The 26,135-nt window shown below is 54.5% G+C and overlaps 8 protein-coding genes across 8 annotated transcripts; 1 reads left to right on the forward strand and 7 right to left on the reverse strand.

The window, feature by feature from the left end:
• Window positions 1–1,932: 1,932 nt before the first annotated feature.
• On the reverse strand, window positions 1,933–3,812 carry MAM_02376 (D-lactate dehydrogenase 2; the record flags this gene model as incomplete). Its single annotated transcript, XM_040821175.1, has 2 exons — window positions 1,933–1,965; window positions 2,109–3,812. 2 exons carry the CDS (start codon window positions 3,810–3,812, stop codon window positions 1,933–1,935), a joined length of 1,737 nt encoding a protein of 578 aa, XP_040680589.1.
• Window positions 3,813–4,715: 903 nt separating this feature from the next.
• On the reverse strand, window positions 4,716–6,963 carry MAM_02377 (alpha-actinin, sarcomeric (f-actin cross linking protein); the record flags this gene model as incomplete). Its single annotated transcript, XM_040821176.1, has 4 exons — window positions 4,716–5,595; window positions 5,671–6,650; window positions 6,720–6,786; window positions 6,905–6,963. 4 exons carry the CDS (start codon window positions 6,961–6,963, stop codon window positions 4,716–4,718), a joined length of 1,986 nt encoding a protein of 661 aa, XP_040680590.1.
• A 1,781-nt stretch (window positions 6,964–8,744) lies between these two features.
• MAM_02378 (Ribosomal protein L19) lies at window positions 8,745–9,460 on the reverse strand (the record flags this gene model as incomplete). The annotated part of the gene is made up of 2 exons (XM_040821177.1): window positions 8,745–9,253; window positions 9,319–9,460. The coding sequence occupies 2 exons, from the start codon at window positions 9,458–9,460 to the stop codon at window positions 8,745–8,747; spliced, it is 651 nt and encodes a 216-aa protein (XP_040680591.1).
• Window positions 9,461–9,851: 391 nt separating this feature from the next.
• MAM_02379 (uncharacterized protein) lies at window positions 9,852–10,931 on the forward strand (the record flags this gene model as incomplete). Its single annotated transcript, XM_040821178.1, has 1 exon — window positions 9,852–10,931. The coding sequence occupies one exon, from the start codon at window positions 9,852–9,854 to the stop codon at window positions 10,929–10,931; it is 1,080 nt and encodes a 359-aa protein (XP_040680592.1).
• A 143-nt stretch (window positions 10,932–11,074) lies between these two features.
• On the reverse strand, window positions 11,075–15,602 carry MAM_02380 (Pyridoxal phosphate-dependent enzyme, beta subunit; the record flags this gene model as incomplete). Its single annotated transcript, XM_040821179.1, has 5 exons — window positions 11,075–12,072; window positions 12,147–12,383; window positions 12,547–12,707; window positions 12,763–15,479; window positions 15,552–15,602. The coding sequence occupies 5 exons, from the start codon at window positions 15,600–15,602 to the stop codon at window positions 11,075–11,077; spliced, it is 4,164 nt and encodes a 1,387-aa protein (XP_040680593.1).
• A 654-nt stretch (window positions 15,603–16,256) lies between these two features.
• MAM_02381 (enoyl-CoA hydratase precursor) lies at window positions 16,257–17,198 on the reverse strand (the record flags this gene model as incomplete). The annotated part of the gene is made up of 2 exons (XM_040821180.1): window positions 16,257–16,987; window positions 17,057–17,198. The coding sequence occupies 2 exons, from the start codon at window positions 17,196–17,198 to the stop codon at window positions 16,257–16,259; spliced, it is 873 nt and encodes a 290-aa protein (XP_040680594.1).
• Window positions 17,199–17,943: 745 nt separating this feature from the next.
• Window positions 17,944–19,332, reverse strand: MAM_02382 (Pyridine nucleotide-disulfide oxidoreductase, FAD/NAD(P)-binding domain protein; the record flags this gene model as incomplete). The annotated part of the gene is made up of 1 exon (XM_040821181.1): window positions 17,944–19,332. One exon carries the CDS (start codon window positions 19,330–19,332, stop codon window positions 17,944–17,946), a length of 1,389 nt encoding a protein of 462 aa, XP_040680595.1.
• Window positions 19,333–20,284: 952 nt separating this feature from the next.
• Window positions 20,285–25,805, reverse strand: MAM_02383 (U3 small nucleolar RNA-associated protein; the record flags this gene model as incomplete). The annotated part of the gene is made up of 3 exons (XM_040821182.1): window positions 20,285–21,190; window positions 21,242–25,370; window positions 25,429–25,805. The coding sequence occupies 3 exons, from the start codon at window positions 25,803–25,805 to the stop codon at window positions 20,285–20,287; spliced, it is 5,412 nt and encodes a 1,803-aa protein (XP_040680596.1).
• Window positions 25,806–26,135: the final 330 nt, after the last annotated feature.

Genomic DNA, 26,135 nt, shown 5'->3' on the forward strand with positions numbered 1-26,135 from the left:
GGATGAGCTCAGGTTTTTTTCTTGGCATGATGCGAAGCTCAACAGGTGCATGGCCCCAAGTCTTGAGAACAGTGGTGGGAACGCAGAACCGAGAGGTGTGGCACGATGGCGTTTGCGAGAGAAAGAGGGAAACAGAGGTCGAAAATGACGAACTTGTATCAGAAGAGATGTGCTCAGGATGAGAAGAATGTCGATGTGAATTGAGGTAATTGCACGCGACAACGGTTGGGTTTTGATACACTGATGATGTCCGTGTGGAATGAGCGCGGAACGGAGCAAGGGCGCCACGCACAATGACACTCGGTGCCGCAGGAGAGGTTCGTGAGAGGGAACAAGGGCAGCTGGGAGAGGTGGTGTCAAGGCAGAATCCAAGACGCCATGATCAGATTGGTTTCAACGGCATGTGTGCTCCAACTCGGAGTGCGGCCCGCACGCCGACACCCGCCACGGCCCGACAACCATGTGGAATGTGCAACGTGAAGTGTGAAACGTGAAGGCGAAAGCATATGCCGCGCTGGTGCCAATTGGGGAGATGGTGGCGCAGACGCTGTCGTGGGTTGTGTTGGCTCCATTAATTCACCAATCACCAACCAGCCCGTCGCCCGTCTAGGAGGTGCTGAGGTGCTAGAATAGAAAACGGCACAGCTTCACCAGTTGCCAATTGCTTAGCCCCCAGCGCTCAGGTTGGGGGATGCTCTCAGTACTTATCAATACACGGTCCGCCATCGTATAACGTTACTCCTCCACAACCACCATCTACACGTGACTACTCACTCATCCCAACGGGAGGTACCTGCCAGTTTCTCAAACTAATCTGCTGCCTGCCATGCCATGCCAGCCTTGCCCGTGCTAATCCTTCCATGATCTTTGGTCCAAGAGACGATGCCGACATGGGTAGTCTCCAATGGCGGGCGGATTGGCTTTCTGTTTCGCTATCAAAGCCCGATTGCCCTGGGAGGAAGATACTTGCGCAGAAACAGAAAGAATCATCAATATCCGTATTGCTGCGAGCAGCTCATACCATCGTCTTGGGACTCTTTTCGTGCCGAATGTGCTGTGGCGTAGCTTGAAAGTAGTAATATAAATCAATAGACGCACGTGAGGGCATAACTACAGGTTGAGTAGTGTAGTGGTTAACATGGTGGCTTCACATTGACAATGGAAGCGCTACAGCCCCGGGTTCGATTCCCGGCTCGACTAACACTTTTGCTTTTTTTTCACGTCTCTTTGAAAGCCACTCGACGCAGAGCGTCGGAAATATCTCTTTTTTTGTCCAGTCTGTCTGTCAAGGAGCGCAATGGTGGCAAGACACAGCTTGACCCCGGAATCAGGCAGCAGCAACACGGCCATCGGCAACGCCAAAGCATGTCCACTACAAGCCGTCAACACCGCACAACCTGTGGCTCGTCAAACGGACGGGGGAAGCAATCGCGGCTCAGATAGATGCCTGGTGAGTCGATAAATCCCCACAACACTTCCCAGCATCCGGCACATTGTGCAATGGCGCCGCCTTGCTCCGTTGTCAAACATGCCATCGGAGGGGTTCGAAATACGCTTGGCTACTCGTTCGTAGTCTGGTCAAGGCAAAGCGGCCGCAGCCGTCTTCAAGGCCACTGTATTCCAATGCAAGACGACGCATGCGTGGCCGTGTCTAGCGTATGCAACAAGCACTGCCGTCACCACGTAAAAGTAAAAATTCCGACTTCTCCCATGGACGCAATGTCTCTAATTGATTGATATGAAAAAAACAAAATATTTGTGGTTTGGCGTCCCGGCAAAAGTACAGCTGCGTGCGAGGCATGTGACGTGCAGCCGCCGGTTGGCACGGAGGAACAACGCCGAGCGTCGCCGTGCATTAGTTATATTGTACATACACGCCTACCTTCCCACGCCTCCCATCCCTTCTTGGAAGCCTTCCTTTCGTGTCCACGACTAGATGTACTTGTACGGATTCATGATGCCGTTCTGGGGGGACGTCAGCTTCGACCTTGCTCGCGCCTGGAAAGGGAGAGTGGATGCCACGACCTGGGCCACTGTTGCACTGCTCAAAGAAGCAGAGGAACAAGACGGAACAAAGCAGGAAACATAGACGATGAGGGATGGCTTACCGGATCAAACAAGGTCTTGATCTGCCTCATAAGTCCAATCATGGTCTCATTACGGCTGTAGCCCACGTAGTTCTTCTTTGCCAGACCCAGACCATGTTCTGCACTGATGCTCCCGCGTCGTTTCTCTATCCATTCGTAGACGTAGGGCTCCAACGCCGTTTCGACCTCCTTGTCGTATCGTCTGACGGCAATGTTGAGATGGAGGTTCGAGTCACCCATGTGGCCGTACCCAACCACATCCACCACGGGGTGGTCATCCGTGTCTCCCACGAGGCCGGCTTCCGACAGCCTCGCCTTTACATCATGGACAATCAAGTACATGTCTGGCAGCGGGATGGAGACGTCGTACTTATAGGTCCCACCAAAGTGGCCGATGCACTCTGTGATGCCCTCCCGCCAGCTCCACAGGGTCTTGATCTGGGTGGCATCCTGGGCGACGACGCCGTCGGCAACGACTTCGTTCGACATGACATGCTCCAGGAACTTCTCCAGCTTCTCGTAGTCGTGCTCGCCGTTGGAGCCGCTCGTCTCGACGAGGCAGTAAAAGGGGTGGTCGCCCTCCAGCGGCCTCGTCCCGCCGCGCACCTGGTGGACGAGACGCTGACTGGTCCCGTCCATGAGCTCAAAGGCCGACAGAATCTCCGACAGCTGCAGCTTGGCCTCGCGGAACGCCGTTTGGGCCTTTTGGTACGACTCGACACCAAACAGGGCCACGTTTACCGCCGGCGAACGCTGGGCACACTGCACGACCAGCTTGGTGACTATCCCCAGCGTGCCCTCGGCGCCGATAAACAGCTGCTTCAGGTCGTAGCCCGTGTTGTTCTTGCGCAGGGTGCACATGTCGTCCATGACGGTGCCGTCCGGCAGGACGGCTTCCACGCCCAGAACGCTGCCGTGAAGGCTGCCGTAACGCAGCAGCCGCAGGCCGCCGGCATTTGTCGACACGTTTCCGCCAACGTGGCACGAACCCTTGGCCCCCAGGTCCAGGGGGAAGACGTAGCCCTGCTGGGCGACGTGCTGATCTGCCACCTCCAGGATGCAACCTGCGTCCAGCACGAGGGAGCCGCTCACGTCGTCAAACGAATGGATCGTGTTCATCCTCCCCATGCCGATGACAATCTCGTCAAAGACGGGGATGGAACCGCCCACCAGCCCGGTGTTGCCGCCTTGCGGCACCACGGCCAGCATGTTCTCATTGCAGTAGCGGAGGATCTTGCTGACGTCCTCGGTTGACCCCGGCTTCAACACCAACCTGCACTGACCCTTGTACTTGTGCATCCAGTCCTCGTTGAAGGGCTCAATGTCGGCAGCGGCGTCGGCATTGATACCGTCAATGACGGCCGAGTCCTGGCCGAGGAGTTGCTTGAAATAGGCCACATGCCCTGGAGTCAGCTTGGAGAATCTAGAGTCTCTCGTCAAGCCAGGGTACGAGTCGGTCGTCAGCTTCGCGGCACGACTCGCTGCAGTGCCGGAAAACGACCTCGACGTGCCGACGGAGCGGCGTTGCGGCGAGACTGATGATGATGATGATGATGATGATGAGCGGCAGGCTGACGAAAGACGAGCTCGAGCTGCGGCCCCCCCAAGGCCACGGCAAGCCGCAGGGGCCACGAGACCCGAGAGACCCGAGAGACCCGAGACGCGGCTGCAGTCTCCTCCGCCATTGGCAACGCCCCGGAGGAGCCTCGCGCGCGCTGCTGCCATGGTCGAAATGTTGCGCCTGCAGGGCCGGTGCGATCAGGTAAATGCAACGGCTGGCCGGTTGATCGGGCCGAAAACAGGCTGAGGCGCAAGGCTCGGTCGGGGAACCGAGGCGAAGGTCGAAGGCGGCGATTGATGCGTCTCAGTTGCGCTGCAAATATTTTTTTGCAAAATAGATTACATAAACGCGCAACCCTTCTTTTTCGAATGCACAACTTTCCCAACCACCCAACACCCATCACGTATTATCATCACCACGGCACACAGAGCACAGAGCATCTCGCACATGATACAAGGTACTAATTGCCGTATGCTGACTTGTGACTTGTCCCTCAGCCGACCCTGGCTCAAACGCTCAAACGGTACGGAATAGGATAGCCCTAACCCTACAATACCGGCCGTCCATCCATCCCATCAACCTCCCCCTTAAAACACAGGGCAAATAAGCTGGCCATTATTTTCGTCGTACATCTTCAACTTTAAAAATACCTCTTTACAGGTCTTTGAAGCATCGTATGCATCCCCCCCGATCCCCAACAGCCCCTGATGATGCGGCATCTCCTGATGCACTCGGAGTTGGTCACAAGAGGCCAGATACTTTAACTGGGGGTAGTAGATGCATCTTCTTTGCGTATCCCGTAGCTTATGCCCAATTTAAACCCACACCCCGCGTACCTTGAACGCGATCGTCGCTTGCCTTGGATGTCCAAGAAAGGGAAATCAAATATCTAAACCCGGTCCCTCCTGGTGCCTTGCCCAGTACCTCCAATACCCAATCAAAACTTGAGGTGACCTCTCTGACGTCGCATCGTGTCCAGAAAACGAGGCATGGGTGTACTATTATTGTACAAAAGTTGCCACGAAACCAAAGAGTAATAATGTATTGTCGCCTGCCTATCTCGCCAATCACCCAAAAAAACCATTTGCTTTGGGACCCTTCCGCGGACTTGAGTCGCCCAGGTTAGTACGGTCCTGCAGAACTCCGCTGGGCACATCGTCATGCGTCTCCTCCACGTCGATCATCTTCTCCATGAATGAAATGTAATCATACTGGGGCTGTCCGCGATCCTGAGACATGTCCGGCCCCTTGTGGCTGGGCATGATCTCGACCAGTTTGTCAATGACCTCGTCGGGGACCAGGCTGTGCCGCAAGTCCATTTCCGTGACGTACGGTTTGCCATCGGCAACTTCGCGGAAAGACTGAAACACCTGCTCTGCAGTGTTTTGATCCTCTGTGACATCCACCATGAATCGAATAAACTGTTCAAACGTTGCTTCATCCCGCCCACCAGACGTCTCCAGGAAGTAGTCATGCATCTCCTCCTCGGAAAATACTAGTCCAAGCGACGCGAGGGCAGCGCCAAACTCAATCTCATGAAGAGAATTTGAGTCGTCTCTATCGAAATGACGGAAAACGCTTTCAAACTCCTCCAGCTGGATAGGCGTCAGGTTGGTCATGTTCCGGGCCACCATTTGATTCTCCAAGAATGCCAGCTTCTTTTGTACCGATGACTTGACGAGTCCCAGCTCGTACGCTAATTCATCATACGTATATGTTGTGAAGTCATTTTCCTCGATATTGGCCTCGTGGCACTTGGCGTCGACAGCCTCTATTGTTTCCAAATAGCGATCCAGAGGCGCCAAGTTGTCGCTCAGCTTCTTGACGTGGTGCCATTGGTCCTCGACGTCTCCGTCCAGACCAGAGATGGCTACCTGCATTGTGTTTAGAGCCATTGCAAAGTCATTAGCTTTATCTGCAAATGACTTTCGGAGGGCGTTTTTGATGCTGTTCCCATGATGTTAGTCACGTTGCCTGGATTCGAGTTCCAACATGGATTGCTTTGTGTCAGTGGCGGCTTACTCGCGAATGGTCTCGTTGATCAGCTGTGCTCTCGTCATTTCCGCCTTTGTCAATGTGCCCCAATCTCGCTCCAGCGCATCCAAGCTCAACTCTGCAGGAGGGTCGTACGGCCGGAGTCGGTAAGTGCCGAGTTTTGTCTTGATATTCCCGAGAAGGGTCGCGAGGTCACTCTTTTCGGCAACCCAGTCCCTCTTTTGCCCCCGTTTATACGCAGCAAAGTCCTTGGCTTGCGCCTTTGCATCAGCGTACGTCCCCTCAAACTCGGCCAGTTGCCATTCCTTTACTTGGGCGCGCACAGCCGCAAGGAGCGCCTTCATCCGCTCCTCGTAGGCACTCTGCATCTCCCAGGCACCCTGCATGTTGTTGACAAACTTCTCGACTCGTCTGCCGGCATTCTCGACCTTTTCCATTTGCGAAAAGGCATGGAACCAATAGGCAATGTACGTCATCAAACTGCGCTCGTCAGGCTTGGGCACATCACACACATCCTCTACATCCAAAAGTCGTGGGATGCCGATCTCTTCGTGGGCAATATCGAAGGCGAGCTGCATATTTCCGCGGTGGTCATGCTTGTCTAGCGAGTCAAAGTCGATCAGGTCTGGCCGGTGGATATCGAGGAGCGCGCAAAAAGCCAGCCCGTCGTTCCAGCTTGCGCTGAAGTCCCGTACTTCAACCTCGTCATAGCAGGCAGTCTTTCGTTGGCACCATAACAACAAGCCTTCCTTGGCAGACATGCCCTCCTCATTGATGTCGCTGATGGTAAATCGAAGGATCAGAGTCCAGATGAGGCCGAGGACAATTTTTCGGTTGCCATCGACGATATCCTCGGCGCCAATATTTGTCATTTGGATCCCCCTGCACTTAATAAAGTCGAGAGCTAGGTTGGCATTCTCAAACTTTTGCACGCGTAGCTTTGGTTTCGACGCATAGCGGCCGAGAGACTCGTTCGATAGTGATTCCAGGAGATGGATGAGCATGACCTTGGCACGTGAAGTTAGTCACGCCTTCTGAAAAAGATTGACCCAGGGGACGGGAAATGCTCTGCTTACACCGTCGCTGAAATCCTTTACAAGATCCTTGACCTCGAGGTCTCTCGATATAAGCTTTGTGTTCAGCCTAGGGGGTCGCTGCGGTGTCAGCAAGTTGCCTGTTGAAAATTTCTTGTGTGTTTCTCCCCCTCGCACACCTGGACTGCTCGAGTATAACTTGGTCAGATACATGTCCGTCGACGTACCATTTTGTAAAAGTCTTTTGCTGGACATTAATCCACCTCTGCTGCTCGAGAGTAGACATCTTGGCCAGACTGAGTTCATTCGCAGGCTCAACCGCAGCGAGAGCGTCTGCCGTACCGCCGCTTCCTGATCGTCGACGTTTCCAATCCGCCTTTGAATGTTTTGAACGCCTCTCCTTGGAGCCCAACGGGGGCCCGTCGTGTCTTGACCGCTGTAATCGTGCAGCATGCAGCTGCTCCCTGTCCCGCCTGCTCCGCTTGGCGGGGAAGGACGAGCCGGATTGAGGGCGGCAATGAGGGTGAGTGGCAGGGAAACGCGTGCAATCGCAATCCGCAGCAGTCAAGCTCGTAGACGCAGTTGATAATATGGAGGAGCGAGCGGATCGAATTGTCGATGCTGAGGTTGTCGCGTCGTTGTCGAGGACGCATGTGCACCCGTCCAAGTGGTTGCAGGACGTCGAATTGTGTAAACAAAATGGGCCGCCCTGACCAGCACTTTCCAGGTTGCCGGGCGGCGGCAACGGGCCCCGCTCAACGGGCTGGTCTGGGTGCGGAGCGACATCTGGAGCGACCTCCAGGTCTCCCGATGCGCCCGAGGGAAGCGCTGCCATTGGTCGAGGGCAACTGATTGGGTCTTGTTGTTGGGCGCTCATGTGCCGTTCCGTTGAAGCTGTCAATTCTCGGGCGCTCCACTTGCGCAGGGCCAATCAATCAATCAATGTGGTTCAGATGAATGTGTGATGTGTGTCGATGAGTTCGTTCAATCTATTAACGTTACTCGGTCGTCAATCGTGACGAGATGGAACCAGGCAATCTCGTGCCCCAGGTAGGTCGATCATGTGCCCGTTGGACAGCTGCCAGGATAATGTTGTTGCATGTTGCGCGGCGCGGGCGTTGGGTTGCGTTTTATGTATGGGCTTGCGCGACGTATTAATAGATGCAGATTTCGCCGTCACTCCAGAGTCCCGAGTCCATCCAGACTGCTCTCCCAGAGTCTCAGAGCAGCGCCGCGCGGGGTTTCCGCTTGTCCGGACTCCGGATCGGATGGGCAGGAGACTGCGTCATGCGCTCTTGTCAAGCTTCATCCCTTTTTCTTGTTGCATCCGTCTCAGCCGGGGAAGTGGGCTCTAGCTCGGGCTTGGTGCTTTATGCATTCATCCAAAGCGTGCTGGTTGCAACCCTGGACCTGTAACCCGCTACCGAGCCGTCGCGACATCTGAAACCCCATCGTCTGTCGTAGGTTGATCAAGGACGCCTGTTGTCCGCGAGCATACGCATAATCCATCCGGTCGATCAATCATCAGGACATACCTCTATACCCTGGGTTGATAGGAGCACTACCGTCTCCGCACAGGAGCACTCACGTCGGCCGTCCTCCAGATCCCTCCTTTTGCCATCTCCCGATATAACTATAATGCAGTCTACCAAGCGGAAACGGGAACACCTATTTGCTAGTCCCGTACCGACCGCCCGACTCCACGTCTTGAAGTCGCCGCTTCTCCACGATGCGAGGCTGTGCCTGACGTCTCATGTTCCACACAATCTTGCTTTGCGACTCGGTGTGCAAGCCATCTCATGCATCACTGTAAAGCCACGTTCCATGAATAGGCAATTCCACATACTGAAACTAGTCTAGCCAAGCGCATGACTTGATGCTCCAAAGAAACTCGCCCATCTTGTCCCACGCAGGCAAGCAGCTCACCGGAGCACATCAGGAGGTAGACGCGGATGTTTTGACACGCCCATGCCCGCCAGTACACCACCAAGTATGCGAATACCTCTTTATCCTACGACAACCCAATCAAGGTACCCCGTCACCGTGTGCCAGCCACCAGTCACCCGCTCATGTCCGGGCCTTTCCCCCGCCAGTCTGCTTGGACTTGGATCGCAAGGAATACCTCTCTCTCTTCCACGCCGATACCAGGTGATCCACGCTGCCCATGTCATGCTTGGGCTTCCGCATATACGTCAGTCTCGCCCTTCTCGCCCTCTTCGGCCGTCGCCAGATGATATCAATACCCGTAACAGAGGGGCTGTAGATTTTGAACCACGTTTCCACACCAGTCTTCATCATTTGTCCTCGGAGTAAAATGGCTGTGTCGACGCCCCGTCGTCGGATTTGAATGAATGCGCCCGAAAATGGCTCGCCACTCTGAGTAGTCACCATGAGCACGTCTCCAACCTTGGCACTGTCTGCATGATCCTTGGAAAACAGACGTGTCCTGGCACCCGTGGGATCTAGCTGAGCGATCTGCTGCCGACGCAGGATGGGCATGGGGTCCGGGTTCAGCGACCGGACAGACGGAATCTGGGAATAAATCTCGAACCTTTCGACCTTTTCGCGAGAAGCGCCTGTAAGAAGCAGTTAGCACACGTCTCTAGCACCCAGACGGCGAAAACTGAATTGCCCTACGTACGTTGCCTCTCGCTGATGGCCTGGTTCACCGTAGGAGCAACGGCCGCGGTGCCCAGACTACGCTGTGTAGCCCTCTGTTGCCTTGCCCGACGAAAGACAGACTTGAGGCAGCCAACTGGCCGCCTGAGGGGTGCGAAACTCATGGTTGCCCGAGTCGGTCGAGAGCTGAATTGAAGCAGATGACAAAATTCCCAAGCTCCCATCCAAGAGACGGCTAGCCGGGAGGCCCGCCATTGGTGCTCCTGATTGGGCCGGCGCACGAGTTTCTCCGGCCCACCCGGCAGCCACATCAAGTTTGAAACTGCATCAACTATAATAACTAACCATTGGGCACAACAGGCAGGTTTACAACTTCACCAAAGAGGCGGCCATGGCGAATCGATCGATGGCGTGGGCCATATCGTCGTTGAGGCACCAGGCAGGGTCTTCACGCCTGGCCAAGGTTCCTCGTAGACAGTTCAGCTCGACGGCTTCCAACGGTACGCTGCCCTCACTTTGTGTCTGCTCCGAGACGCAGAAGCTAAAAAAGCTGACATGTATATAGCTGTCCGGGCCGTATTTTCGGAAACAGACAACACCGAACTGAACAGCATCCTCAACTCTATCCAAGAAAAGATCATCCTGCCGGCATACCTCCCCGAAAAGCAGCGCAAGCTTGTGTTTGACCCCAAGAAACGATCACAACTAGAACAAAACCCCATCATCATCGAAGTCGAAGGCCTAGAACACAAATTCTCCTCAATCGACCGGTTCAAAGAAGTCGAAAACTCCAAAAAGGCCCTGTCGAGAGCTTTGCACAAGATGCAGAGTGCCCAAGACTGGGCGAACCTGGGCACGCTCCTGGCCGGCTACAAGAAAGCAGGCATAAAGTTGAAAGCCAACCATTGGGGCAAGGTCGTACGCGTCGCAGGGAGAAGGGGACACATATTCGCAGTCATTGAGTGCGCGAAGCAATTCGACAAGACAGGCCTGGTGATTCGGACTCCCGAGACGGCCGTCCGAGTTCTCGCGTTTGCCAATGACAAAATCACGGAGAGCGCCTGGGATGCGGGCGAAACGAAACGGGCGCTGAGGTGGGTGGAGACGGTGCTGGATCTGTTGCAGAGACCGGAATTTCGAAGCACACGGCAGAATCTACATTTTTCGCGGCTCGTTCGGGGACTGGCGGTGTTTTCGCGAGCCTCAGCAGTCAAGGTAGGTCAGGCTGCCGAGCGGGACATGGCCCTGTTGCGGGATGAGGTCGCCCTCCTGTCTGCCCTATGGGAAGGCGCTGTGGACAAGGATCTTTTTGGAGTCAGCGAATTCGCCAAGCTCAACCCGTTGGTGGAGAGAAGGGCTAGGGACGATGGCGAGAAAATCATCCCCCAGGCCCTCAACGGGAGCGCCTACATCCAAGTCTTGACCCAAAACATCAAGGGAATCGAGCTGGCTCAAGAGGTGCTAGGCGATGATGTCGAGTCGCTGCCCCCCATTCTCGACACACTGAGGTCGCACCTGCAAGACTTTGCAACCAAGAGCGAGACGAGAACAGAAGCCTGGGCAGACGAGTATGAGAAAGTCATGGGCACCACACCCAACTGGCCAGCAGCTGCAGCCCAGGCCGCAGGGGCATAAACCATAAAAGAGGCGGCAAACACAATGCGCCTCGGCATGTATCATAAAAATCTATGTATGATTCCAGTTTTTTACATATCCTGTACATGTACAACAAGGGGAAGGGGGGTTTTGCCCAACCCGTCCACGTCGCCGAGCCCGTCTTACGGCAAGGCTATATACTTGTCCAAGTGCTTAGGAATCGCGCCCAGCAGCTTCTTCTCGGCCAACCACTTCCTGGAGAACAAACGGCCCGCGTACCGATACGCCCCGTCACACAGCACGGTGACGACCTTGTGGCCCCTTCCCAGCTTCTCGGCGACCTCCTTGGCCGCCACCACGTTCAGCGCGGAGCTGGCGCCCAGATAGATGCCCTCCTCATCCAGACACCTGTACACCATCTCGATGCTCTTCTCGTCCGAAATGTACAGCGACCCGTCCAGCAAGCCGATGTCGGGCTTCAAATTGTCCGTGATGCGCCCCTGCCCGATGCCCTCGGTGATGCTCGACCCCGACCTCTCAACCAACTTGCCCCCCGAGCTCATGTACGAATGCAAGACGCTCCCCGGCGGATCAGCCAGGTAGCTCTTCACCCTGCCCGCCGACACGTCCTTGAGGTAGCGCGTGACGCCAGCCAGGGTGCCCGCCGTGCCGGTCGCGCAGGTAAAGGCGTCCACGGCGCCGGCCGTCTGGGCCCAAATCTCGGGCCCCGTCGTCTCAATGTGCGCCCGCCGGTTGGCCGTGTTGTCGAACTGGTTCGTCCACACGGCGTTGTCCAGGGACTCGGCGTGCCGCCTGGCCTGGTGGTTGTAGTTTTGGGGGTTGTCAAAGGCCACGGCGGGGACGGGGTAGACGTCGGCGCCGAGCAGGCGGAGGAGGTCGATCTTGCCCTGCGACTGCGTGTCGGGCATGTAGATGACGAGCTTGTAGCCGCGGGAGCGGCAGACGTGCGCGAGGCCGATGCCCGTGTTGCCGGCGGTGCCCTCGACGACGGTGCCCCCCGGGCGCAGGAGGCCGCGCTCCTCGGCGTCCTTGACCACGTACAGGGCCGCGCGGTCCTTGACCGAGCCTCCCGGGTTCATGAACTCGGCCTTGCCTAGGATGTCGCAGCCGGTTTCGTCGGAGAGCCTGTGGAGGCGGATGAGGGGGGTGTTCCCGACGGCTGCGTTGCGGCCGGTTAGCTGCTGCCCGATGGATGTTGAGCCAAGATTGAATGGCTGAGGAGCGAAAGCGTACCGCCAGTGAGGCCCTTGGCGATGCCCTGGGCCTTGGACACGGCAAGCGTGTGAGCACTCGGCTCGGCAGCTTTGGCCGCCGCCACAGCCAACCGTACGGCGCTGCGTCGAAACATGGTCTCCCCCGGCAAGGGCGTGCAGGGTGCAGTCCGAGAGGGATGGTGGTTCGTGAATTGAGCGGCAGCCGTTTGCGAGTCGACGAGGGCATAAGCCGGGTCGTCGTGTCTGGCTTGTCTGTCTGTGAGTCTGTGAGTCTGTCGTCAGAGCCCTGGGCTCGCGACATTCCGCATTCCGGTGTGGGGAGGGGAGGGGAGCCGACGCAGGGTCAGCGATCACGCCATTTGGCCGGCTGAACTTGTTGGCCGCAGCCACCGTCGGTCAGTCGTCATGGATAAACTGACCTGACATCTCGTACCAGTAGTGTTTCGCCCTCAATGCTCTCTGCTGGTCTTGTTCAATTTCATTTACCATGCTACATAATGTATGCTCCCTCGCATTATGCCATGCCATGCTCAAAAGACTATGCACCCCAAACATGCTGTCGTCCACCTCTCCCCTCGTACTTTGTGCAATCGTCAGTCATGCCGTCTCACCTCGACTGTCCAAGCCGCACATACGGCGCCGGGAACAGACCTTTGGCGCCCATATATGTGCCAAAGAACCAATCACCATTTACGTCCTCAATCTCCTGAATCTCTGCACCTTTAGGAAACAACAGTTCATCGTCTGATCCTGCCCGCGGATACCAGGCCCAACGCGCGTTTGCCCTCATTCCTGTGCCGCCATCCGGTGGGAAGCTTTGTGTGAATGACATTGGTCCGACAGTAGCAGGAGCAGTTGCCGACACGTCTCTTGTAACTGGACGCTCCCATTCTTCATGCCCGTCCTTCCAAGACCATTTCTGTAACTCTTGCCCATTGCGTTCAGGATCCTCAAAGGCCTCCAAACGTAGCAGTCGCCCACCTACAATGTCGCGCTCGACGAATCGCCACTGTCCGATCTTGCCATCTGCGAAACCGATGACTACCATTCTGTGGCCATTCAAGCACCGTCTCCAACCACCGTGGCCGTTCTCCATGCTGATCTGGCCAGTGGAAACTAAGCCATTGTAGCATGACGAGCATATATCGTAATCACCTGGCGGTGCTTCGGGAACAAGGGCACTCTTGCAGCTGAAGCAGTGGTATCGAACGTGGGACGGAGATATAGGGTCCTGACAGATGTCGCACCTGGTACGGAAAGTCAGAGGCTTGAACGGCCCAATATTTGCCGCTTGGGGTCCCGTATAGACTGTAGCAGCAGGGGGTCGGCCTGTCCATCTCGGGCTACGAGGTCGGCCGGTAGCTTGCGGCGACTCATGGGTCAAGGGCAGAAGTGCATGTGTACATGAACTGCCCTGGTTGACACAGTTGTTGCAGAATCCCCAGTCTCCCTCGTTGCAGACATCGCAACGCCAATAACAGTCGTTTGTCCACGCGAAGCATCTAGAGCAGAACGTTCCTGTTTCCAGCCTACCTCTAGGGTCATCCGTTGTCAGCGTCTTCCTTCCATCAGCACCGCCGGGCGTCGACGGAGGCGGCAGATATCGACATGCTGTGAGCATATGCGGCTTGGCTAGCGACTCATCGCCCTTCTGCCGCATATTCTCCCACTTCTTCCAAGCCCCATAGCCGAAACCAAACCAATATTGGCATCCTTTACCAGATCGATAGCACTCAAGACATATGTTCCACTGGCCGCCGGAGCATATTCCACAGTTGTAATGCAACTCATATTCTATGTGCTGCTTGCTGCACTCTGAGCACGAGATGGACGGCTCAGGGAACAACTGCGATCTTGTTCGCCGATGAGCAGAAGTGCCAGCTGGGCCGCTCATGGGGTTAGAAACAACGGAGTGAATAATGGCCAACTCTGCCGGCAGATGGGGTCTGCTGAAATGTGCTGCCGCTGGCTCATGCGTTGCTGCCGAGGAAGGATCAGCTATATGAGGATTCCATTGAGGCACTCGGCTAGCAAATGAAGCAATGCTACTGTTACCAGGTGCTAATGCTGGCAACTCACTGGGCGCCTGAGAAGAAGCCGGTACTGATGGAGTACTGGAACTGCGGCCCTCACGGAAGCTCTGTCGAGGCCCAGGGGCGTCCGATGTTTGCGGTCGTAGTGCCAAGTCTGTTGAGGATCGAGTAGCAGGGCGAGCCTCTGCAGTTGACAAAAACACGGGTGCCGTAGCACTGCGCCCCCCGCTAGCAGTCCTCCGTCGTGGTCGTGTCGCAGGATCCCTTACTTCGAGGTTGGTAGACCCGGCCAGAGGTGGCCTACTCCTGCTCTCGCGTTGGCCGCCGCCGTTAGTTGACCTTGAGCTGGCGCGGGATCTGGAACCGCTTTCGGGGGCCCTGAGTCTTGCGTCAGTGTGAACCCCCTCTGAGCCCCTTGAAGCTGCGTTGTTGCTGCTTGAAGTGGGCCGGCGGGAAGACTCGTTGCGAGGTCGTTCCCTTTGTCGACGCCTGTAAGCCTCGGTGATACGCCTGCTCAAATCATCGTCTCGGGACAAATCAATGTTATCCAAATCAAGCCCATCTAGGAGGCCCTCCTCTTGAATCTGCCTAGCAAAATCTTCGATTTCTCTTTCAATGTCCCTTTCGCTCATCTCCGATGATCCGATCAACGATCTGAGGGATGTTTGGTGCTCAACTTGACGTTGCCGGCTGGCGCTTTGGCGCCGCCTTCTCCGGTGCTCTCTGTCGCTGGCACTTTGATCCGAGCCCTGACGACTGGAGTCGTCGCCACGGGAATTGCCTGAAGCGTCTCCGGTTTCTCGACGACGAGGGCTCGAGCTCTGGTTTCTGCTTGATCTTGATCTCCGGTTAACGGATCGGCTTCGCCTAGGCCGTTGACGTCTCTCTCGTTGAGGCTGCCCCCCCGGTGTCACCTCGCGCAAACTCAGTTCTCGAACTTCGTCTACCAGACGACGATCCTCTTCCACGGCCTTCTCCTCTTCAGCAGTCCGCGCCCGTGTATGTCGTTTTGGCAACACCTGGTCTCCTGGCTTGTATTTTGCTTCCATTTCCCCCTTGTCGGCGTCGGACCGTGCCTTGGCGGGATTCGCGGCCACGTACATGTCGAGCAGGGTGACAACCGTGGCATTGTGCCTCGTGTCGCGCACCGGGCTGCGACACGACGGGCAGGTGAATATGGCCTCCCCTGGAGCTGGCGGTGAGGGTGCCTTTTCGGCCTTTGCAGCCTGGAAGCGGAACCATTCTTTTAAGCACGCTCCGCAAAAGGTGTGGAGGCAATCAAGCAAAGTCAGAGGCTGGTACAAGAGCTCCGTGCAGATCTGTTTGGGAGACAAAAGGTCAGCTCAGGATGGATTTTGAGTGCCAAGGCGGCGAGCCGGAGTCGGGCCTACCGAGCACGTGAGCTCCTTCTCCAGATCCAGGCTGGGCTTTCGAGAATCCATTCATATTACAAGGACCGACCACGGAGTCAAGAGAGCTCGCAGGCTGTGAGGTACGGCTTGGGGAGGAAAGCCGCCTTGTGGCGTGGCGGAAGCAGAGTGGAAGCACAGAGAGGTCATCATGTCTGTCTGGACCCAAAAGAACGACAACCAGCTGACCGGAGGCTTGGTGCAGCCCGCAGTTTGCAGCGGGGCTCGCTGCTACTACTACAATTATTATTGGCTGCATGTGGGCTTGCGCTGCTGCTTCACCGTCTCGGCGTGTCGGCTCACCGCGGGACAAACATGGCCAGTGTCCACGATACCTTCATTTCGGCTAATACGTACGAGCCCGCGACATGGAGAGTATGCTTGTTGGCGCGCAACTCACGAGAGCAGCGCCGTTTGGCGGTGGCTGGCGTAAAGACGTTTGCAGCCACGACCAGAAACGAGTTGTCGGCTCATTGGAGCTGGTGTTGCCCTGTAGCTGCTGCGCAAGCAGCTAAACAAGACCCCAGCCCGCTTGCCTGCCTCTGAAATCGCCAGTGATGCGTTGCTGATGTTCACAAGGACGTAATCACAGACAAGTGACCAACGAAATATGTAGCTGCTGTATATATTGTCTCGTACACACATGGCTGGCTGGCTGACCGGCTTCCTCCTCCTTTGACTGTCTGTTTAGGAGTGAGTCCACTTGGCCTTGGTCTTCTCAGCAAAGGCCTTCATGCCAACCTTCTGGTCCTGGCTACCAAACAAGCTGTGGAAGACACGTCGCTCAAACTCGAGACCGTCCCGTAGTCCAAGGTCCTGACTCTTGTTGACAACCTCCTTGCAGGCCTGGACAGCAACCTTGGAGTGTCCAGCAATGGTCTCGGCAGTCTTGAGCGTCTCCTCCATCAGGGCCTCGTAGGTCGGGAAAGCTCTGGCGGCGACGCCCCACTTCTCCGCCTCAGCGCCAGAGAAGGACTTGCCGGTCAGAACAAGTTCCATCGCCTTGGATTTGCCAATGGCCCGGGTCAGGCGTTGGCTGCCACCAGCGCCCGGGACGGTCCCGAGCTTGATCTCGGGCTGTCCAAAGTTGGCCTTGTCCGTGCAGTAGATGACGTCGCACATCATGGCAAGCTCGCAACCTCCGCCGAGGGCGTGGCCGGAGACGGCAGCAATGATGGGCTTCTTAATCTTTGTGGTCAAAAGAGACCATGACTCGATGAAGGACTTGGTGTAGGCCTCGGAGAAAGTCAGAGGGGCCATTTCCTTGATGTCGGCGCCGGCAGCGAAGGCCTTCTCCGAGCCGGTGAGGATAATGACGGACGTCTCGTCCGAGGCGTTGAAGTCGCTGAGAGCATCGTTCAGCTCGTCGATCAAAGGAGTGCAGAGGGCATTGAGGGCTTTGGGTCGGTTGAGAGTAACTGCAAGGTTACATACAATAAGCATCAATCAGTGGCCAGGCTCGGCGGACTCTGTTGGGGACCCTGTACCTTGGCCGACGCCGGGCTTGGGAGAAGACGTCTTGATGTACTCGAAAGACTTGGAGCTATATGCGCGAACCACGCGAGGCAAGGTTGAGCGTTGGAACGGCACCCGAGCCGCAATGGGTCTGACGAACCGAACGGTGTTCATTGCAACGACAGCGGCGTGAGTCTCAAGGTTTGGTTGAGCGATTCAAGTCTTTTTTGAATGCGAATTCGGAAAGGGGACGAGTCGTCGTCGCCAATTGATCCAGATGCGATGCGATGGTCAGCCATTCGAGGGCGGACGGAGGCAGGATTGAGGGCGGCATGAAGACGACGCTCTGAGGGAAGGGAAAGCATCGGCTTTGAGCCGAGGAATGGCGGCTGGCTTGGCGGGTGAAGGCGGGTGGGCGGGTCTTCAAGCTCCTTCAAGCTCCCGAGTCCCAAGCCTCGGTGAGGCGACAGACTCACCATCACTCCATTCCATGGCGATTCACGTAGATTGCGTTTTGTGCCTAAATGAGGTGCAGGGCCGCTTGTTTTGGGACCGGCCGTGTCTTCTCAACTTGAGTTGAGCTGAGTTGGTTTGGTCGTGTTGCTGCTCGCCCCTCTTGCTCAATTTGGCCATATTGCTCCCTTCGACCAACAACAATGAATCCTCTGGTTCTACGGGTTGCATTCAATCAGGTTCATCGTTTTGCTCCGAGGGGGGGATCGGTTGCTATTCCGGCTTGGAGCAGAATTAGTTTCCATCATGATATCGAAGCCAACAGCCCGGGGTGGTTTTTTTTTTTTTTCGAGCTGGAATAAACCTGCCCACATAAATCAAGTCCAACGAGATTCTCCTCAGGTAGTCATGACGCGAGGAATGTCTGTCAAACCGTTCTATATGCTTGGCCATCTCTGCTCCTACTTCAGAATCTCGAAATGTCCCTTCCGAAAATCCAGGTGATGACCCAGTATACCGGAATCAAAATCTTGTTCCGCACACTCATACTCCTCGTCAAATACGCCGTGCGCCAAAGAACCCACGCCGCCCATCCCCTCAGATTATCGGCCTCGCTCTGGTGAATCGCCCTCCAACTCCCCAAATATGTCATGACGCCCCAGTTCCTAAACTTGAACGGCTTCGAGACTTCCACCTCGCCCTTGTTCAGCTGCTTCGCCAAGTACACAGCTTGTTGACTGGCGACTTGTGCCGTGGCAGGGTAACTCGCGCCCTGGACGGAGGTACAATCGCCAACGGCGTATACGTCCTTCAACGTGGTTGTCTTCGACCCATCTCCGGAGCCTTGCAGTTGGACCTGGAGGTTCGAGTTGGTGACGATACCGCCTGTTCGGGGATCCTTTGCAATCTTGCCCATTCCCTCGATATCCGACTCCACGAGCGTCCTGACCAGCGGGTTCTGCATGAGGCCTGTGCTCCAGACGACAATGCCGGCGCCAACCTCCACTGGCTCTTCCTTGATCCGCAGCATCAAGTAGTGTCCTTGTCGACGGATACGGGTGAGATGGTGCTCCGTCTTGACTCGAATGCCCTGTCTCTTGAACGTCTCAGTCGCATAGGCAGCCAGCTTACTGTCAAACATAGGCAGCACTTTTGGCGCGATATCGTATACGGTAATGGCACAATGCTTCTGCAACGTGGGGTACATCCTCGACAAGTCATCCTTGATTAAGTCGTGGAGTTCTGCGGCAAACTCAATCCCCGTCGGCCCGCCGCCCACCACTGCAAAATGCAACAGCCTCCTCCTCTCCTCATCACTGGCCGTCGGCAGGTCTGCCGTCTCAAAGGCCTGCAGGACTTGCAGTCGGATGGCCCGCGCATCGCCAACGTCTCTCAAGAAATTGGCGTGCTCTTTGACGCCCTCGATGCCAAAAGTCTGACTGTAGCAACCCACGGCAATGACAAGCTTGTCATACTCGACGTCGAATTCTTCCCCTTTGATTTCGGGCCTGTTGGTGGAGGCACTGACGTCTCCGCGCTCATTGGCTTCCACGCGAATCGTTTTGTTCTTGAAGTCGATGCTGGACGCCCATGCTTGGTGGAACTCGTCGAGGCCGAGCCGACGAACCGGCTCAATGGCTGCACGGAACTCAAGGGTCCCTACGGCTGTCGACGCGAGAAGAGGAGTAAATGCGAAGTGTGATCGAGGGGAGACGAGGATGCGCGTGGCTCTCGAAGGGGAGAGGGTGCGGGCGGCTGCGTAGCCGGCCCAGCCGGAACCGAGTATGACGACTCTTTCTTTGTTATTGGGAGCTGGTATGCTTTGAGTATGTTGTTTTCGACTGTATGCTTGCATGCGAACTTACCTTTGGCGGTAGTAAATGCTGAAGCATGCCGTCTGGATGGTGCACGAGTTACAACTCGAGGCACATGCGACGAGAGCTTCACCAACGAACGGCACTGTGCGCGCACAAGGCCGTACATTTTTGCCTCACGCCCCAGGAACATGCAAAGTTAAAGCTGAATCTCGGTACGGAGGCGATGGGGAGCTATATATATTTGAATTTGTTGTCGAACCAGCCGCTCGGAGATGAGATCAGCCTGATGGCATCATGTCAATTGACATCCACCTCCAAGTGGACCTCAGCAACAAACGCTAAGAACAGTCTGCATGATGGGTATTACGGGAGATACCGCAGTAGTTGGAACGAGGGCCTGGATAAATCGATCTGGGTCCGATCAAGGACGTGGCTGACTGGGAGAAGAACAGAACAAAGTGTGCTTGAAAAGCAAACGATAATGTATCGGAGAAGAAAAGACTGTGCGGGCCACACTGTGTTTCTCGCACCCGGCACCCGGCACCCTGTACTCCGTACGGAGTACTCCGTACACTGTAGGAAATTAACTGGCTGACAGGAAGCCAAAACGTTTCGTCACACACGTTTATGCCCATGGGCCATGGCCCCTTTTCACATTTCGTGTTTCTCCTGATACTACAGACACAAAACGTCAAAAGATGCCGAGTAGTATCCTCTTCATTGTACTCGTCAGCGACTGATGTATTCTATGGTCAATCACAGATTCTTCCATAGCTCCGCTCCGCTATCCATCTAGACATGCTTCCCCGTACCTCTTTTGTTCAGCACCCACGACAACGACAAGATGTATGTGCAAATAGATGAAGCTTTTGCTCCCAAGGTACATTTAAAATCCCAGTGTTGTATCTCTAGTGTTGAATCTCCAGCGTTGTATCTCCAGCGTCGACATACATGTCGCGAAAACCACTTCGCTTGCTACTACTGCAGCTACTACTGCAGCATGCTATCCAGACTCTCGCCCATAACGTCTTCAATTTTCACAATCCATCGATGCGTCTCCTTCTCCACAATCTCGTCGTCGTCTTCTTGCAACTCGCTGATGCGGGGCAGCATCTCATGCAGCATCAGTAGCCACTCCTCGCCCAGCCGATCCGTCAATGCCTGCTGACACTTGACTGCTGCCAGCCGGACCGCAGTCTGCTCTGATTTGAGGTGCTTCATGAGAGCCGCGTTGATCTCCTTTTGATTTGCTTGTGAGTCGGCGGCTGCAGCCAACTCCACAACTGCTGGGATCAAACGCTCTGACGCGTCTACGGAGCCGGCCCGGAGGAATTGAGCCATCAAAACGGGCGCAATGGCTCCAAAATGGTCCGGAGCTTGCCAAAAGTCATCTTGATCATGTTCAAAACACGTGGCAAGAACCTGTAATACCCGACTCCACAGCTGTCTGTCCTCAACCGACTTGGGATCCGAAGCTTCGAGAATCTTGACAGCATCATCAATCACGTATGTGGAATAGTTTGTGACAATTGACTTCAAGTTTCCAAAAAATGTGTTGAGGAAGCCGTAGACACTATACTGTCGGATACTTCGTCCAGTCTCATCACTCTTGGGCAGACCCGAGTTTGCCCATTCCGCGATTCGCACAAACAATGGTCGAAATGCGGCATCGTTGAGTTTATAAATCATCTTGAGAGCCGTCTCGTTCAAGCTGGTTTCCATGTCGGCAACTTCTCGTAGAGCTGCTTCGCTCTTGTCGCCTTTGGCGTGCACTTGTCGACGGAGGTCAAAAGCCTTGAGTATGATACTTGACAGAACTGGTGTATTCTTTGTAATACTGGACTTGTTGTGCTTGTCAACTGCAATGGAAAGAATCGCGAGAGACTCGTTGACGGCCTGCAGGGTGCGGTTAGTCACTGTTCTACAGCATGGTGCCAATATACTTACAGAGAACCCTGCAGCCGTGGCCTTTTCCCAATTGCGCTCCAGGGCAGTGAAGATTTCTTTAGCCTCCAGCCTCTTGGCGAAGAATTCCAGACAGTTTGTGCGGGCCTGGTTTGTCTCGTCATCCAATTCAACTTCAGCTGATCGGCTGGACACCTCAAGGATCTTGTCAAGATACGTGGACAGCATGTACGGGAGATGCTCCGCGAGAGAGCTCATGAAGCCGTAACATGCTGAGTGAAGCTCTTGGTCAACATTTTCACTCCTTAGGCTGACCTCAAGATACTTGACGGCCTCTGGGATGGCAATAGGCAAGACTGGAACGACGGCATCCCGTAACACGTCGACAAGAGACGTCAAGCACAGCAAAGCCATGACACGGAGACGCTGCTCCTCTTGGCCTAGGCAGTGTTCGCCGGCAATAGTTTCAGCCGCTGCGAGGACGGCCTCGACATCCTTCTTGCCATACTTTTCTGCAATCTTGTTTACACAAGTAACTGCAGTATGCTTATACCGAATGTCGCTGGATTCCCGTATGGCAGCCGTGAGCTGCGGCAAAAATGCTAGTAGAGCATTCCTGGAAGCGGGATCGGTGTTGCTTTCCACCTCAACCCGAACTTCGAGGGCACGTAGGACCTTCTGGCGCAAACCAAGATCCGGTCGGTCCAGCAAGTTCTCCACTGCCTGAATGAATTCTCCAATAGATAGTAAGTTGAGCAAGTTGGAAAGGGTAGACCCGCATCGTCCATGAAGAGTCTTGTTCGCCTTGACGGTGTCGGCCAGGATCAAAATGTTCTCAAGTAAGGTAGCATACAACTCTCGCACCTCAGCTGTGTCCATGTCATCCCGATCAGCTGCTTTTCCAATGTGGGACCGTAGTTTCTTGTTGGCCAGAAAGCTAGGGAGTGCCGAAAGTTGCCGAAGTGCAACCTTTTCAATGTCTCTGTCCCTATCATCAGTTATGCCCAGAAGAACAAATGACATACAGGGTTTGGGCTTGAACAGGTCGGACACAAGGTCCACAACTTTGATGAAGGTTTCCAGCTGCGTCTTAATGTCAAAGTTGTTCAAGAGATCAACAATAAAGGACAAAAGTGCCTCGCTTGTGTCATAACGGTCGACTAGCATGCTGATCAGGGCAAAGAGGAAATCCCGAGGTCCCAGAGTTTCGACGAGAGCCACAAACAAGCCTTGCCGTCTGTGAGATGGGATGTGCTCGTAGGCGGTTGTGAAGCTGACTAGGATGTCTGAAGCACCGGCGACAGGACCGTTTTTTCCTTGACGAAGTGACTCGATCAAGGGAGGAATGACCTCCTTGATGGTTTGAGAGACTACATGCGCAGAATAGTCGTCACTCTGTCGCAGCACAGATGCCCCCATAAACGTGAAGATGGGCATGACACTATGAAGAACAAGATTAGGAGCTGTCGTGGCAAGATTGGCAACCAACAGGAGCGCAGCGTTTTGAACTACAGGACTGGACGACTTCTGGATGCAGTTAACAAGCAAATCACCGTAGCCGCCAGAACTGTCAATTCTCAACTCCTTATCGGTCTTGTAAGTGGGCATCATGGCTAGTAGGCTACGGAGAATCAAGTTCTGCAGATAGCCAAGCTCTGAGCCAACCACTGTTCTCAAGTGTTGCAATTCTGACAGAGCTGTGAAGAGGCCATCCAGTAAGTCGGGGTGCGAGACCGGATCCGACTTATCGACAAGCTGCAGGACAAACGTAACTTTGCGCAGGGCCTGGCTAAGCTCAGGTGTGACTTGGGTGATCAGGCTTCGACCGGTATCAGTAGAGCTTGTGCGGCGGCGCTTGTTTGGTGGCGGCTCCGTGATCATCTTGGTTCCGGTCTGGATAGAATCTAGGAAGAAGGACAAAATGTCGGTGGTAAGGGGAACTGCCCGAAGTAGCTCGGCGGCTTCCACTGAAACAATTGAGCTTTCATTATCCGAGGAAGGAGAAGACTCTTGTGAGATTGCCAAGAGCTGCTCTGCCACCATGAACTTGACAGGGTCCTTCATGGACGGCCACATCTTCCGCAAACGAGCAAAAATGGCGACCATGAGGCCCGTCTTCTCTCTTTGAACAGGATCCTTGACCAAGTTGAAGAGGAACTCGAGACCTTCAGTGTCATTGGACACTACAACATCAACGAACCGAGAGTCCAGAGTGGAAATATCTTGTTTCTCCGCAGTGCATCGCCTTCGTATTTCTGATTCACTCAAACTTGTCCACCATTTCAGTAACGGCAGCAACACCTGTGTACGTGATGTATTTCCAACACCCTTGATCTCATTCAGAGAATTCAAAAGTCTGTTCTTGACTACTATCAATGGCGTCATTTCGGCGTGAGAAGCAAAAAATGACAGTACTGCCAGTCTGGCCGATTGTCCCATATGATCTTTCTTGTCCAAGGCCGGTTGAGGAGAAACCTGGTATTTACCTTGCTCAATAGCCGACTTGAGAATTGATGATATGTGCTCGTGGTCCATAACACACTCCTCAATGCTAGGAAGGATTTGCAAGTGTAACATCTTAGCGATCACGTCGACCATAAGAGGATGCTTGTCCTTGGTCTTTCCGTAGAGTAAGCCGGAACCCCAAGTTTTCATTGACTTGGCTGAGACGGGGGGGGCATACAGGTCGGTGACCACGGCGATAACATCGGCAGCTGCTTGTCGAACACGTTTTGAGGGGTCGCTTAGAGCCGTAACTACATACGGAATGAGGGCTTGCGCATCCATCTTGCTTGCATCACTAGACTTGAGCCTGTTCTTGACCATATTTAAAGCGCTCATACGCGCCAGGGCGGGATACGGACCGCACCAAATTCGAATGAAAAAGCTGAAGTAAGTGCAATCCTTTAAGGCCGCTTCTCGTCTAAGATGGGGAATTCCATCAAATTTGACCAGCATTTCGATTTGTTGAGAAGTCTCAGATACGATTGAGAAGAAAAGATGGCTAAACTCTTCGAATAATTCGTTTGGTTCGGGCAAGAGGCAAGGCGGAAGTGACTCTTTTCGAGCAGCTAGCTCATCGACAACGACGCCCAAATCCCGGGGCTTCTTGACTTTGTCTAATTGCTCAGTTGTTGTGTTTGCATCAAAGGCGGGAAGATTTTTCGCTTTAAATGAGAGGTCCAGTTTCATTTCTAACTCCTCAATATCGAAATCGACATCTTGGATAACTGACTGAATTATCTCACCGGACTTTCCCATAGTTTGCGATAGGGCAATCAAAGCAGAACCCAGCTCTCGCCTTAGCGCGCCATCCTCGTCGTTATTGTCATCGAGCTTTAGAGCGGCCAAGAGCAGCGACTTGAAGATGACTGCGATTTGCTTGTCCTTTAGTATGTGGCTGCCCAGTATGGCCATGATGGTGGGCAGTCCACGGGAGTCCCCCTTCTTAGAAAATCGTTCAATCAAGGCGAGGCAAAGCCCATTTGCCAACTTGTCCACTCTGCGTTCCTTGCCAATCTCGACCAGCATGGGGCCAATATTTTGAACCTTCATCAGCGCCTTGGTGACCTTGCTGTTCATTTGCTTCGCCGATCTGAATTGCGCCATGATTACGAGACATACAAGGCCGGGTCGAATCGTTTCGTTCGTCCAACCGTAGACTGTCTGCTGCATGAAAGCTGTCACCGCGTTATCTTCCAAATTTCCCTTGGAAACAAAGACAGCCATCGCCATGTAGGACGCGATTTGTAGGCCAGCAACCTTCTTCATGACGAGAGACTCGGCAAAAATTGGGCCTAGCCTGTGTAACAGGTCTTGAGTGTTTTGGCTTTGAACAGAGGCACGACCAGACCTTGTCCTATCCAACATTCCATTGACAGCTTCGGTCATGAGGCCCCCCCAAAACATAATCAAGGCTGGATACTGGTATTGTCTTCTGCATGACTCAATCGTGTACTCGGATACGGAAGAAAGGAACTCGGGATGGTGAACTGTCTGATAAACGAGAACTGATCGGGGTGGGGGGGTCAAAGACCGGATGTACGGGTCGAGAAATCGAAATTCATGTGGAACCTTGGCTGGTAATATCGATAGAAGTGTTGCAAATGTAGGAATAGAGTGATAAGGGAGAAAAGTCATCAGAAGAAGGGCCGTATTCTCCTCGTGAATACTGAAGTCAGGTCAGAACAAGGATAATGATGGGTAATAGAAATTGAAGGATTGCATACCGAAATCGACGTATTAACCACTCGATTGACTTGATTGTTGGCATCAGTCTTAACTTGCTTCCGGCCAAGCGTAGGAAGGTTTCAATCTGACGATCGAGTTCCTCATTCTCGCTGGCGGACAGCTGGGTTCTGTCTTGGTTCTGACTCTCTTCACCAAAGATAGTCGACTGGAATCGTGCAAACCGATTATCAAGCTGGCAAAGCTCCTCAAATCCGGGATAGCATATCGTATACAGTGTCTGGTAGCTCTGAGTAGCGGCGACACGGGGCTCCCAGATGAGAGACTTGGAGTGGGCGGCCTTTTGGGCTTTGATGTTGAGAGTTGCCTTAGAGCTGGCGGCAATTTGCGCCAACTGTGTAGCGAGAGAGCTTGCCATGACTTCAGCGCTTCTCGACCCTTTCGGCCGAGAAGACGAGCTCAATGTGGCGTGGTTGGTGTTGGCAAACCAGATTTGCGGCTTGTAGAATTGAGGATCTACTTCTTCAGTAGTTGCTCGCCCAAATTTTTTTGGCTGGCGTAAAAAATTGTGGGTCAATTGTGAGAATGCTTATCGATACGCCGGCTAAGGTCCCGAGGGTGGGCCTTCCCGCGCCCTTGGGCCCTGGCCCGTCGTGTTACGTTGTTCCGACTCCAGAGGATACCAAGCCAGCCCAACGGCATCCAGCCCAAAACTTTGACCTGCGCGCCTTCAACCGCCTTGTTTCCC

The sequence above is a fragment of the Metarhizium album genome (assembly GCF_000804445.1).
Source record: "Metarhizium album ARSEF 1941 chromosome Unknown scaffold_4, whole genome shotgun sequence".
Classification (NCBI taxonomy): domain Eukaryota; kingdom Fungi; phylum Ascomycota; class Sordariomycetes; order Hypocreales; family Clavicipitaceae; genus Metarhizium; species Metarhizium album.